Source organism: Blennius ocellaris (genome assembly GCF_963422515.1).
Source record: "Blennius ocellaris genome assembly, chromosome: 17".
Classification (NCBI taxonomy): domain Eukaryota; kingdom Metazoa; phylum Chordata; class Actinopteri; order Blenniiformes; family Blenniidae; genus Blennius; species Blennius ocellaris.
Window position 1 is genome coordinate 6,928,772 of NC_137666.1, and position 12,351 is coordinate 6,941,122.

The 12,351-nt window shown below is 40.8% G+C and overlaps 1 protein-coding gene across 1 annotated transcript; it reads left to right on the forward strand.

Moving 5' to 3' along the window:
* Positions 1–1,696: 1,696 nt before the first annotated feature.
* gnmt (glycine N-methyltransferase) lies at positions 1,697–9,195 on the forward strand. The gene is made up of 6 exons (XM_080512323.1): positions 1,697–2,000; positions 4,240–4,367; positions 4,459–4,572; positions 4,875–5,017; positions 6,249–6,370; positions 6,766–9,195. The coding sequence occupies exons 1-6, from the start codon at positions 1,792–1,794 to the stop codon at positions 6,935–6,937; spliced, it is 888 nt and encodes a 295-aa protein (XP_080368449.1). The 5' UTR covers positions 1,697–1,791; the 3' UTR covers positions 6,938–9,195.
* Positions 9,196–12,351: the final 3,156 nt, after the last annotated feature.

Genomic DNA, 12,351 nt, shown 5'->3' on the forward strand with positions numbered 1-12,351 from the left:
TCTCTAGGCCAATTTTTTATTTGTAAATGACTTAAAAATAACTTGATGACTGTCACATACTGCATTTTTCTTTGCTGGGATGATGTTTGATTTTTGAATTTTTGATTCTGATGGAGTGCACTAGTTTGAATACTTCAAACCAAGAGCAAAGGCCACTGACCGCAAATTGTTGAGCAATGGCTCATAAATTCAGAAACGTTGACCAAATGTAAACAATAACGTTCTAGCATTATGATGTATGAAAGGTTCTGATAGGATGAACGCTATCTAATAATAATAATAATAATAATAATAGAAAAGAAACCCAAGAAGTTTATATTTCAGTATTTTAGAAATGTCTATCATGAACTGTAACCTCTGTATGTTTAAGTTATGATTCTGCTTTATTTATCAGCATTTAAGCATGTATTGAACTGTTGGAGCATGTCGTACAGTTTGTTTAGGTCTTTTGCACAAGCAAAAATGAAACATTATTATTTTCTTCAATGGACTTTATGATGGAGAAATAGTCTTGTATAATCTACTTGAACTGAGTTGTGTAGAAGTCTAATTTGTTATTGAATAAGCATGAAGCTGGTGATGAGTGTGACTTTGTGACTGTTGAATTTGACTGGTGGGTCATTGAATGTTTTTACCCAGGACTAAGTAAGAAAGGGACATATTTTACTGTCAAGACTTATGTGTATATACTCTACTTTTTAATACTCTATTTAATCCTCATATACTATAAATTCACTTTGTGTGTGTGTGTGTGTGTGTGTGTGTGTGTGTGTGTGTGTGTGTGTGTGTGTGTGTGTGTGTGTGTGTGTGTGTGTGTGTGTGTGTGTGTGTGTGTGTGTGTGTGTGTGTGTGTGTGTGTGTGGTGCAGTGTAGTGTTGATAAAACTGGGTACTACAAACCAGACCTGGCTCGCTCCAGCTGAGGCTGACATAACATCACCTCTGCCCAGAAATATAGGGCTTTGGAGCAAGATCAACCAATCACAGCAGGAGGAGTTCACTGTTTCTGGCAGAACAAACAATTTTCGTTTTGAGAAAGAGCTTGTGGGAGGGGGTATCCACTTTAATCACGTTTTTGTTAAATATATCTTACAGATATTGATGCAGTTAATATATGTTAATTTCATCAAAAAAAAAGATAGCGAAATAAAGGTTGACTGATGTGGGATTGCATTTTTACTGCATAAAATGGGGCAAAACGAATTGTTTTACATAACAGCTTTTAGAAAGAAACTGGACATAATATATTTTACAAAGTATTCATGCTGTATTATGAAACGAGTGAAATGGTCCTTATGGATTTAAATTTGCCCTGAGTTTAATCTTACAGGCTAACTTATTTTCTTTGCTAATGTAATATCTGCTTGTTTCAGTGGTTGGCTGACATCTACTCTAAATAAATAGGTATTCTAGATGCACTACAATAAGTTTAATTGGTATGTTAACTTTATAAACATTCATGTTAGATCATCAGCACTATAAAACGACCTGAAGTTGTTCCTGTAAGGCAAATATCAGGGCCAGAAAAACATTATTTGACGTCAGGCTACCCTGATAACGTAAACACAAGAGAAGGCGGGTTCTGCTCTCTTCATCCAATAAAAAAGTAGGCGTTTGTGCACGGCCACGTATGATTGGCTGAAAGTTTGTCCCCCTCCTGTCGCTCACTTCAATAATAACAACCCCGATCCGGGACTAGCATGTGGAGTCTTTACCTGTCAAAGAAGCAGCAGCCTTTGTACTCGCCTCTGTGAAAACTCTGTGCAGGTTACAAGCGGCAGGAAGCGGCAGCATGTCGGTCGACGGTGTGTTTAGGACCCGGTCCCTCGGTGTAGCCGCCGAAGGTCTTCCTGACCAGTACGCCGACGGCAAAGCGGCCAAAGTGTGGGAGCTGTACATCGGAGACACGCAGAGCAGGACGCAGGAGTACAAAAGCTGGGTGCTGTCGCTGTTGAAGGCGCAAGGGGTGCGGAGAGTGCTGGACGTGGCCTGCGGAACTGGGTAAACTTTCACTTCTGGGTCACCCAGACTCCACCGAGAAACCGGGCGATTTAACGCACGCGCAGAGTTCAACGGCTCTGCCGCGCACGACACACGCTGTCTGAAACTTCCCCACATTGCAACGACGAAATCTTTAAAACGGCTTTATTGTGTCACTCAAGTATGCATTAAAAATACGAGTTCTGCTTGTGATCACACCTGTCAAGGCTTCATTAAGTTGATTATTACCAAGATGAAGCCTCCACCCACTATTGAAAGAGCGGGTGTGCTGCCACGTACATGGACTTATAATACGTGCACATCAAGATCACACTTGTAAATGGGTGTAACTGTAGATGTCTTGCAACGTGTTCATCAGTGTTTGTATTTGTTTTCAGCTTTGGGTGATTTCCGTCTGTCTTCCTGTCATGTACATGTGATCTATATTCCAGGCCTATTTTCGGAGGAGAAACATGTTGCATCATCTCAAATGACAATAGGGTATTTTTTTCTTTGAAGTGGGTAATTCTTTAAGCCCAATTCCTTTTTAAGACAAGAAACGGGAGCCTATGTAACAGTCACCACAGAGAGATGAGATAACCTTGACAGATCTAAGGTCGTCAACTTTTGTGAAATACTAATCTCAAGTCTATGTTGTTATACTAACTACTTGTTACACACTTCCTGAATAATTAAAGGTCAAAGGTTCTGAATTCATGAAACAGTTTCCCAATATTTTCATTGTTAAATATACTTAAATGTAAATGTCGTAAATTGATAAGGAGCTAGAAAACGATACATTTTACATATTTGTGCCGACCATGTTGAGAGCATGCCAGGTGCCCATGTTGGTTTCCCCTGTTATCAATGATCAAGTTAGTGTGACAGATGGTGTTTCCACCGGCTGCCTCTTTTTTACCCACTGGACAAAGTACGGATTAGGCTAGGGTGAGATGAATGAAAGTGCAGAGTGGCATCAGCCTCTGTGGCCTCCAGCCCTGATGAAACGCCGAGGCTTACGTGGCAGAAACAACCCTCAAAGTGGTAATTTGCACTTTGTCCCTAATAAGCATATTCAAATAGAACAATGAAGACGTATTTCCTGTACAAGTGTGATGAAGCTGCTGGTGTTGAAAGCCACATGCATGGGTGGTGACGGTGGTAAACTGGTGTTTTGTAGCTGTGGGGAGTTTGAACTGGTTTCTCACAGTCTGTTTACCTCCACTGATAGTTTATCTGTGCTGTGAGGCAACCGCAGGGCCACTGCCTGAACTGAAGCAACAAGAAGACACATTTGACCCATCCGCCTGGCACCTGAGTTCACCTCACTTGTTTCTTCAAGAGCTTTAACACAGCAGGTTCCATTTCACCCTCTCTTTTTTTTTTTATTGTTTAACAATCCTGTTTTTTAGCTGATTGCCTTTGTTCACATCTCCAAAGCAAACGTCGTAAAAGCGGCGTAGAGCACATGGACGTTATCATTCAGCCTGGAGGAAACGGGCACACCGACTTTGACCCCATTCCATAGTAGCGGCGTGTGTCTATGTGGGGGCGACATAAACACACCGATCGTGGCATGGGGTTACAAGTGGCCCCACTATTTTGGGTGGCCTGAACGTGTCCTTGACGCTAGGTTTTTCTTTCATCCAAAATAGTTGCATCTTACACAAGAAGTTGTAGGCATCCATCCATCTTTTAAACTACTTTGTCTAACTTACATTCACTCAGATTTGTGTCACCAATCACCTCAAATGTATGTCGTGGGATGAAATCTTGTCAGAACATACAAACTCCACACAGAAATGCAGCCCACAAGTCCAAGACGTTAAGAATCACTGACCTACATTTTCCACAGTAACCAGCCACAGTTAATAATTGCAGGGTTTTTTTCAGGTCACTCCCTGTTCAATCCCAGTCCTGTGTTTTGTCAGCATGAACTTTAAGTGTTTTAAAAAGTTTGGGATTATTCCAGTCCGAACCACATTCAGTGGTTGTTGTGTGAGAGTTTCTTTGCTCAGTGACCTTGTAGCTCAAAAAAAAAAAACCCCAACATGTGTTCGTGTCCATGATTCACTCAGGTGTTTTTCTCGCTGCGGTATCAGGACGAGGTCTCCAAACAACCTTCAAAAAATGTTAATATTATGTAATTATATGGAATGCACCTTATCTCAGGTTTGCAAAAACACTTGTGTTTTATGTGCAGTGTGTGTGAGGCCACCTCAGTTTTCATCCACAGAATATGTGTTTTGTTGTTTTGCAGAGTGGACTCCATCATGCTGGTGGAGGAGGGCTTCAACATGGTGAGTGTGGACGCCAGCGACAAAATGCTCAAGTATGCTCTGAAGTCCAGATGGGAGAGAAGAAAAGAGCCGGCCTTCGACCAGTGGGGTGCGTTTCGAGACGACAAGCCGAATCCTTGTGTGTAAAGTTTGCGCGTCGCCACATCTCATGCTCTCCTATGTGGACGTCTCCTCCTCAGTGATCGAAGAGGCCAACTGGCTGACGTTACAAGAGGACATCCAGAAACCAGGAGATGGATTCGATGCCGTGATCTGCCTCGGCAACTCCTTCGCTCATTTGCCCGACTTTAAAGGTACATGAGAGAGAAGGGAATGAACACGTTTCGCTGCTCTGATCCTCTGAATAGTCCCATCATGCCTGTCACAGTGTGCCTGGAGGACATGTCAACATTTTACCCAGACAATTGATGCCTGAGATGAATAGTTTCCTTATATTTCTTCAAATATTTGGTCTAATTCCATTCAGGTTTTTTTTTAAATATGGAAAATTAGGGAAAATATGTTCTTTAATATTTCAGTTTTAGATATCAGAATTGTTTATTGAATTTATGTCCAGATGACATAGTGTTGAAGTTTATCTTGCCGTTGCTTTCAGGGGACCAGAGCGACCAGAAGTTGGCACTTCAGAACATTGCCAGTATGGTCAGGCCAGGCGGGATCCTCATCATTGACCACCGCAACTACGACTACATCCTGGAGACTGGACAAGCACCTCAGGGCAAAAATATCTACTACAAGGTACTATGGGACAAAATATCATATAACATGTTTAACTGTAAACACATTAAAAAAAACAAAAAAAAACTTGTTATTTTGTACAGTTCATCTACTCACCTGTTCAGCTCAAACCTGTGGAGTACATGAAGTATTTGGTACCTTTATTGGCTCTCCAAAGCACAGACAAAATAATCAGAGTCTAACGACATTAAAATGATACAGTTCCCTGAGAAAAGTGACACTAGAAAGCTCCCGAAACACTTTTTTTCCAAGATGTCAGAGACGAACAAAACCCACACAGAAACAGCTCTTTTTTTAATCTCAACTTTCTGCCTGTTTTGGTTGGAAAAGTATTGGGAGACAGACAACACTGCCTATGAATTGCGTATTTACTTTGTTCCCAGCAGCAGCTGAGTTTAAGACCTAAATCTCTGCACGGAGCCGGCCCGCATGTCGACAGATTTTCAATGAAACGGGCGTAACAAGGAAAATGTGCATGACATTGGGAAGAAATGCATCAAATCAGGACTACTGAGTAAAAAATGAATTCACTGTCAGTGCACGAGAAACAAATGAGCAAAAGTCTGCGTATATGTCACATGACTTAATATCCAAGATCGACTGTCTAAAATTGTATGTATTTCTATTAAAGCTTCTTTTTATTTAACGTCGTTCGTCGATCGGACCTTGAGATGTGAGAACTCAAACCAGTCTTCCGTCTCAGAATCCCGCCTGGCAACAGCTCAGATATATGACAACAGCAGGTGCCAACTGCAGTGAGCCATATTTGATTCAAGTTATTTCCCTCAGAAGAAGAAGAAAAAAAAGTATTATATGCATATTTGTTAATCCAGTCAAAGTAGGAACTATCCAGCTGGAGGGACTAAACACAAATTCTCAAGTCAACAGTCGTGTGTTAGAGGAAAATCCACTTCTGATACCTCGGTAATCTCAGAGTCTGCTCCCGGCCCCCAGCTCTCTACCCCACTCCCACCCATCGCGGCATCATTACATGTACTTTTGTTTTTACACATTTTAACTAAGGTGCACTATACGTCCGACCCATTCGCTTACAAACTTTTTCCAGCTTTTAGACGGCAGCATGGATGGCGGCCAGCCAAGATGGCCGCACATCACTTAGGGGAAGTTGATCTAAAAAGGACAAATATTAGGTGAAGTTATAGGTGAATATATGTTTTGAAATCAAGAAATATAAGTAAATGTGAAGTATGTGTGTGTTTGTGTGTTCCAGAGCGACCTCACTCAAGACATCTCCACCTCAGTGCTGTGGGTCAACAGCAAGCCACACATGATCACCCTGGATTACACCATCCAAGTCCCAAAGGCCACCCTCCACAATCTCCCTGAAGTCAGGTAGGCCGGGAGTTATAAACGCAACTACAACTTTATGCTTGGTTTAAAGTTACAATGTTGGTAATAATTACTACTTGAACAGGTTTCAATCCAAATACTGAATTGCTTGAGTATTTTTGTGATGAATTAGCAGTTTCTGTATCCTCTAGAATGAGTGAAAGCTAAAGTAACGGTAGCTGATCTGTGTGCGATCAGTTTTTTTTTATTATTATTTATTTTATTTCTTTATTTCCACAGTTTCACACATACAGTCAGGGATTATGACTTGAGCATGAATATGTCACGCCGCCACCCGGGGGCCACTTTAATCTGCACATCTTAACCCAGGATGCATTTTACAGCGACTGCATGACGACTCCAGTCACCGGGTCTTCCGCTGCGTTTGTGTTTTCCAGTAAATTCCGCTTGTCGTACTACCCTCACTGCTTGGAGAGCTTCAAAGGTTTGCTGAACGAGGCGTTCAACGGCAACATGGAGCACAGCGTCTACGGCGACTTCGAGACGTACGTGGCCGGCCAGACTCGGGCGCCATGCTACTTCATCCATGTGTGCAAGAGGAAAGCCTAGGAGAGAGAGACGGCTTGATCTACACATGCTGCTTGGGGAAAGAAAGCTTTGTCTTAACTTTAAACGCGCTCTTACTGTACTCCAGATCTGGGCAAAATCTAGTTTGAATGTGTTTTTAAGAGTTTTATTTTAATTGTCCTATGACAAATGCTGCACTTTGATTATTTGAGCCATAAATAGAAACTAAAATCATTTCAAAGGTACTCAGTTGAGGGAATATTGAGCACAGTCCTCACTGGCTGAATGATATTGTTGTTATTTCTTAATAATTTCAGCATAACTTGACTTCAAGGTCAAAGCTTTCATGGTAAACAGCACTTTTAAAGATCTATTCAAAATATATCGGACCACTGTTTTGCCCACATCTGGTATTTCTTCCTAAAGGAACCCCGGCTATATAAACTTTAAATGCTGTAACTGTCTTCTACTAAAATACGTCATTATTACTGGTGTGTGTAGACGTTTTTCAGGTGAAAGTGGAGACGAGATGAAGAGGCTCCAGTGTTACACTGAGCTGCTTGTGGTTTCCACCACTGTTCTGCCGATATGAGGAGGAGAAAAGATTGCGGTGTGAGAGGAGTGTAGCATCCGTGTGTATTGGAGAGTGATTTAAGGAGTTATCCTTCACTCAGGACTGGAAGAAGAGGATGAGGTTTCATTGAGATCTATTACAGACATGATCACCAAATAGTTATTAAAAGTGGTGTTGCAAGGAAAAAGTGAATTCAACTTGATATCATTTATATGTGTTCTATAATATGTTATAATGAGGTAGAATGCCATTTTTATGGCCATCGTTAAAACAAAAACAAGAAAACTAAATCGAGGAGAGAGATCTTCTGTTCTCTTTTAGCTGAAAAGCCACAGCTTTGGATGTAGTTTATATTACGCTTCTCAGCAGTTTGATGAGAGTAACTTTGTATTTTGCAGTATTTCTTTCACGGTGTCTGCTGTTGAACGAGGACATTTTCCGCCTCTACGTTCCTTCCTTCTGCTGAACACTGGTGCGCCCCTCCACAGCTGCTCAGCTCTTCAACACACCTATAATGATTTATTTTAATATTGCTTTAAAAAAAAAAAATCTAATATTAACTTCAAACAAAACCAGAATCAAGGCAACAATTCAAATCAACATATTACGAGTTAAAATGGTCATAAGAGAAAAGGAGAAAACCAGATTACTTTTCGAAAGCTCCAAGTGACGCCTCCTGATATTCTCTCCACTACTGACGATTGGTCAGCAACCAAGCAAGCAGTTCAAGAGAGAAGGATTATCAAAATGAAGGAAAGATCTGGTGTTTGTAAAAAGAAAATATATATAATAATTGTTTAGAGAAGACAGTTACAGCGAATCTTTCTATCTGGGATTCTCTTTGTTGTTTTCTTTCATCTCTGTTTGCCTCTGTCTTAAAACTTGCTCTGAAATGGTGCTGAACATCCGGAATGTTTTCTGTTTGTCTCCAGTAATGGACAAAGATGTTTTCTTTGACAATTTGCAAGTTCACCAGCAGTCTTAAGAACACCGATGAAGCGTCAGTGGCTTTGATTGCCTAATTATTTTTGGGACTTGCAGAACCTGCTCTGATCCGCCTTCTTTAGGCCGACGGCGGAGATGAAATCATTCTCTTTGTTTCCATGACCATCAGCACTTAATTTTCTAAAAGTACATCATTCGATTGACAGCAGAGAGTTTAACCTGGAAGGCTCCACCTGCGAAGAATCGTGAACAAAAACAGGGAGCACTTAAACGCCTGATCAGATCAAAAGTCCTCAGAGGATTCTCAAAAAGGCTTCAGAGTTTAACGACCTCCAGCCTCTAAAAGAACGTCTAAACAAAACCAAGGAGACCTTCTAATACTCAAGCAGAACATGATTTCATGATGTTTTGGAAATCTTGAGACTCTCTGCTTGAAGTTGCAAAGTCTATCAGAATAATACAAACACAGAAACGTGTCTTCAACCAAAGATGTGTGAACATTTTTCACGTGTTTTGCCAATCATTGAGTTTACCCAAATGACGACTGAACAATCGCCGAATTTGCTGGATGATCCGGGTCCAAACACAGTTTGTTGTGAAACTAAATGAGAGGAGGGGAAAAAAAGCGAGTTTTCACTTGAATGAGGAAGGCACAAACTAAAAGTTTGGTACAGGAAAGTTTGCCATTCATTTCATTCAAGTCCAATTTTTTTTCAGGGCGGTCTCATTTCGTTTGTTGCCAAATGCTTTTGCATGAAATAAAAGAAATATTTGAAATATGTGTGGCCGTGTTGTGTACTTTATCAATCAATCAGACCTTATTGACAGCTCTTCTCAGGCAGGTTGTTGCCATTCAAAATCCTTCACAGTCGATCATCACGGTGAGAATTAGAGAGGGAAACAGTTATTTCAAGACAGGGGCTAAGAGTGATTGTCATAATTAATGGAAATAAAACAACAAAAAAATACATTTAAGAAGACAAAAAAATATATGAAAGGAAGGAAATTAGGTAGGGCTGATAAAACTATGTAAAAATAAAATAAAATGTATTTTTATTTAGACTCCATTTGTGCAATCCACAAAACAAGAGCCAACTGCAACATTTTAAAAAGAAACCTGTCAAAACAGTCTCTCAGTGGTATAACAGCTACTGCTAATGAACATGCTCACAACACAGAAATAATCTACAAACATGAACATCCTTACTTTTTGCTTCTCCTTTATCTACCTTTTTTTTAATACAAAAAAGCTCAACTGAAAAGTTTTAAGCTTTCTTTTAAAGACGCAAACACTCTTCGCCCTCCAGAATGCTGCTCACAGTGTTAAGATGAATCATAGCAGGTGACAGTATGAAACTGAAAGGTGAAATCTAAATTTGGGTTGTTTTGCCTTTTCACTACTTTGACTGCAGAATCTCTCTCTTTGAGCTTGGTTACTAATTTTTTAAAGCTCAGTTTTTTTCTGATTGACCTATAAAAACCAATCACATCGCTTTATCCACCATCCACCACTTCCTTTTATATGGTTTGATTTCATCCTTCACAGTTTGTTGTTCACATTCATTCATTGATATAGCTTTTTGGGCGAGTGCCAGTGTAAAAAATATGTTTTGCTTTTTCACTATTTCTATTCTATTGAATGTACTAGTGACTGTGTCTTTATGTTTTTGCACTGATTAGGTGAAATACATGCAGTAAAAGGAAAACAGATGTATTGTTCCATATGTGACTTCATCTAAAGTCAGTGAGCGCAGTGTAACTCAAAAACTGGACACCAGGGGGCGGTATGACCTCGTGCAGTCACTGTGACTCCTGCAGAGGATCATTGTGCACATTAGAGTGGCCAGGTTATCATATTTCATCTGTATCATCTCGTCACTCATTGTGGCATCAACAGCAGTTTCATCTGCACCGTTTATTTATTTATTTTCTCTGCAGTGATCATCACTTCCCGAATGGTGAAAAATGTCCTCTGGGATTCATTGAAAGAAATCCTTCATCACCTATTTGAGCTCGGACCAGTAAACCTCTAATTCCATCTCTGCACTATTGTTTGAGAATCTTCAGCTCAAGAAATTCATTTCAACTGTTGTGGTTTCAACTTTTCATATCACTTTACATTATAATTGGGGGAAAAGTGTTTCGGTTTAATAACCAACATCCACATGTAAGTTACTTTTGTAGAAATATGACACCTACATGCAAAGTGCAGTTCTGGGTTAGTAATTGAGTATTAAGAAGTATTGGAGTTTCTAGTTGCTTTTATTGTCACTTATGTTGAGGATGCCTGAGTATTGTTCAAACTGGGTCCAAAACCAAAGAAAAAGACAGAAATAGCAGCTCCTGGATGGTTGGAGCAAGGTTATTAGCGGTTTGCATCTTGTGCATCAATGCTGAAAAATCATACTGTTCCAGCATTACCAATACCTGATTTTCTTTCCTATCAAAATGCAAAGAATCCCACTCGACGTCTGATCCTGGCAGCTGTTTCACAGTCTGCTTCTCTTGCCAGTGACATCTCCTCCTCCTCCTCCTTCTCCTCCATCCCTCTGACCCCAGAGCCTGAACCCGCTCACCGTCCTCCAGCGTCTGCAGCTCATCTCGTCTCATCCCCATGTCTCTGAGGCGTGCCATCGGGCTCCTCGCTAGACGGCCGTGCGAGGAGCTGATACGCAAACCAGATGTGGGAGCCGTTTGCCAGATGTGGCTGCTCTTCACCAGTTAGATGGGGGGGGGGGGGGGGGGGGGGGGGGGTCAAAGTGGTCGGCCATGAATGGATTTGAGTGGGGTGGATCGCTTTCACGGCGCTGTCATTGGCCAACTCAAACAAAAACAGAGCGAACTGAGAGAGACGCATTGGCTGGAGAGACAGAGATGAGTAATCACGATGAGTGATGACGATCACACTCAAGCCTTTACAAGAGAAGAAGGAACTTGATCAAATTAACCCTTTGTGCTTGGTTAGGAATTCGTTGAGCTGAAGAGAAATAGTCTTGTCATGACTTTTTAAAGAGCTGTTACTTGAAGAGCGTCTCGAAACACTATATTTTAGCTCTTGACAATAAAAATCCTTCAGAAGCCTGTTTAGTAAACGCACTCGGCTCGTCCAACGGGTTCAGTCGGGATTCACAGACTAAACGGCTTCTTTTTCTGGATGTGTTGCAATGTGTCATGTTTGAAATTGTCTTGCATCCAGCATCGCTATAGTGCTGAGATTTCCCGCCACGGCGGCAACACTATTCTGCAATTTTGTTGAGAAGCTAACTTATTCGAGGGTCTGCAACCTGCAGCTCTGAAATTTGGAATTTAGCCTCCTATTTTAATTCTACTGACACCACATATTATTCTTCAGGACTCTTAACTGTTGGCTAAATAGAGTACAAAAGGTGAAATAGCTAAAAGAGCTAATAGGTAGTAGTGAGCTTAGAATTGCTTCAAAAAGCCCAAATGAATAACAGGTTAAATAGCTAAGACTTCAAGAAATACCTAAAAAAAAGAATTGCTTAAGAGTCAAAACAGCTAAAGAAGCAGCTCTGTTTACGCCACGACGCGTAAACAAAACGACAATGTTTGTTTACACGGAAACAGCAAAAATGCTTAAAACGATGTCATTCTCTTGTTGGGCCACTAGTGGGTGCTGTTGGACAGTTTTGTAATGAAACCACACACACACATGCAGACAGAGAACATTAAACATGAACAACAATGGAAAGTACACAGATATTCATGTCGACAGATGACCAAGGCACTCTTTCTTTCTTTCTTTCTTTCTTTCTTTCTTTCTTTCTTTCTTTCTTTCTTTCTTTCTTTCTTTCTTTCTTTCTTTCTTTCTTTCTTTCTTTCTTTCTTTCTTTCTTGCAGTGGGTATAGTATGGACCCACTGGAACCAGCAGATGGCGGTAGTTCAACTTCATGGATGCTAAGTGGTGAAGAACAA

Excerpts from the sequence above, each read along its gene's own strand:
- gnmt (XM_080512323.1), top strand. The coding sequence starts at position 1,792 with ATGTCGGTCGACGGTGTGTTTAGGACCCGGTCCCTCGGTGTAGCCGCC. Across the intron at positions 2,001-4,239 it reads GACGTGGCCTGCGGAACTGG|AGTGGACTCCATCATGCTGG; the intron begins GTAAACTTTCAC and ends GTTGTTTTGCAG. Across the intron at positions 6,371-6,765 it reads CACAATCTCCCTGAAGTCAG|TAAATTCCGCTTGTCGTACT; the intron begins GTAGGCCGGGAG and ends TGTGTTTTCCAG.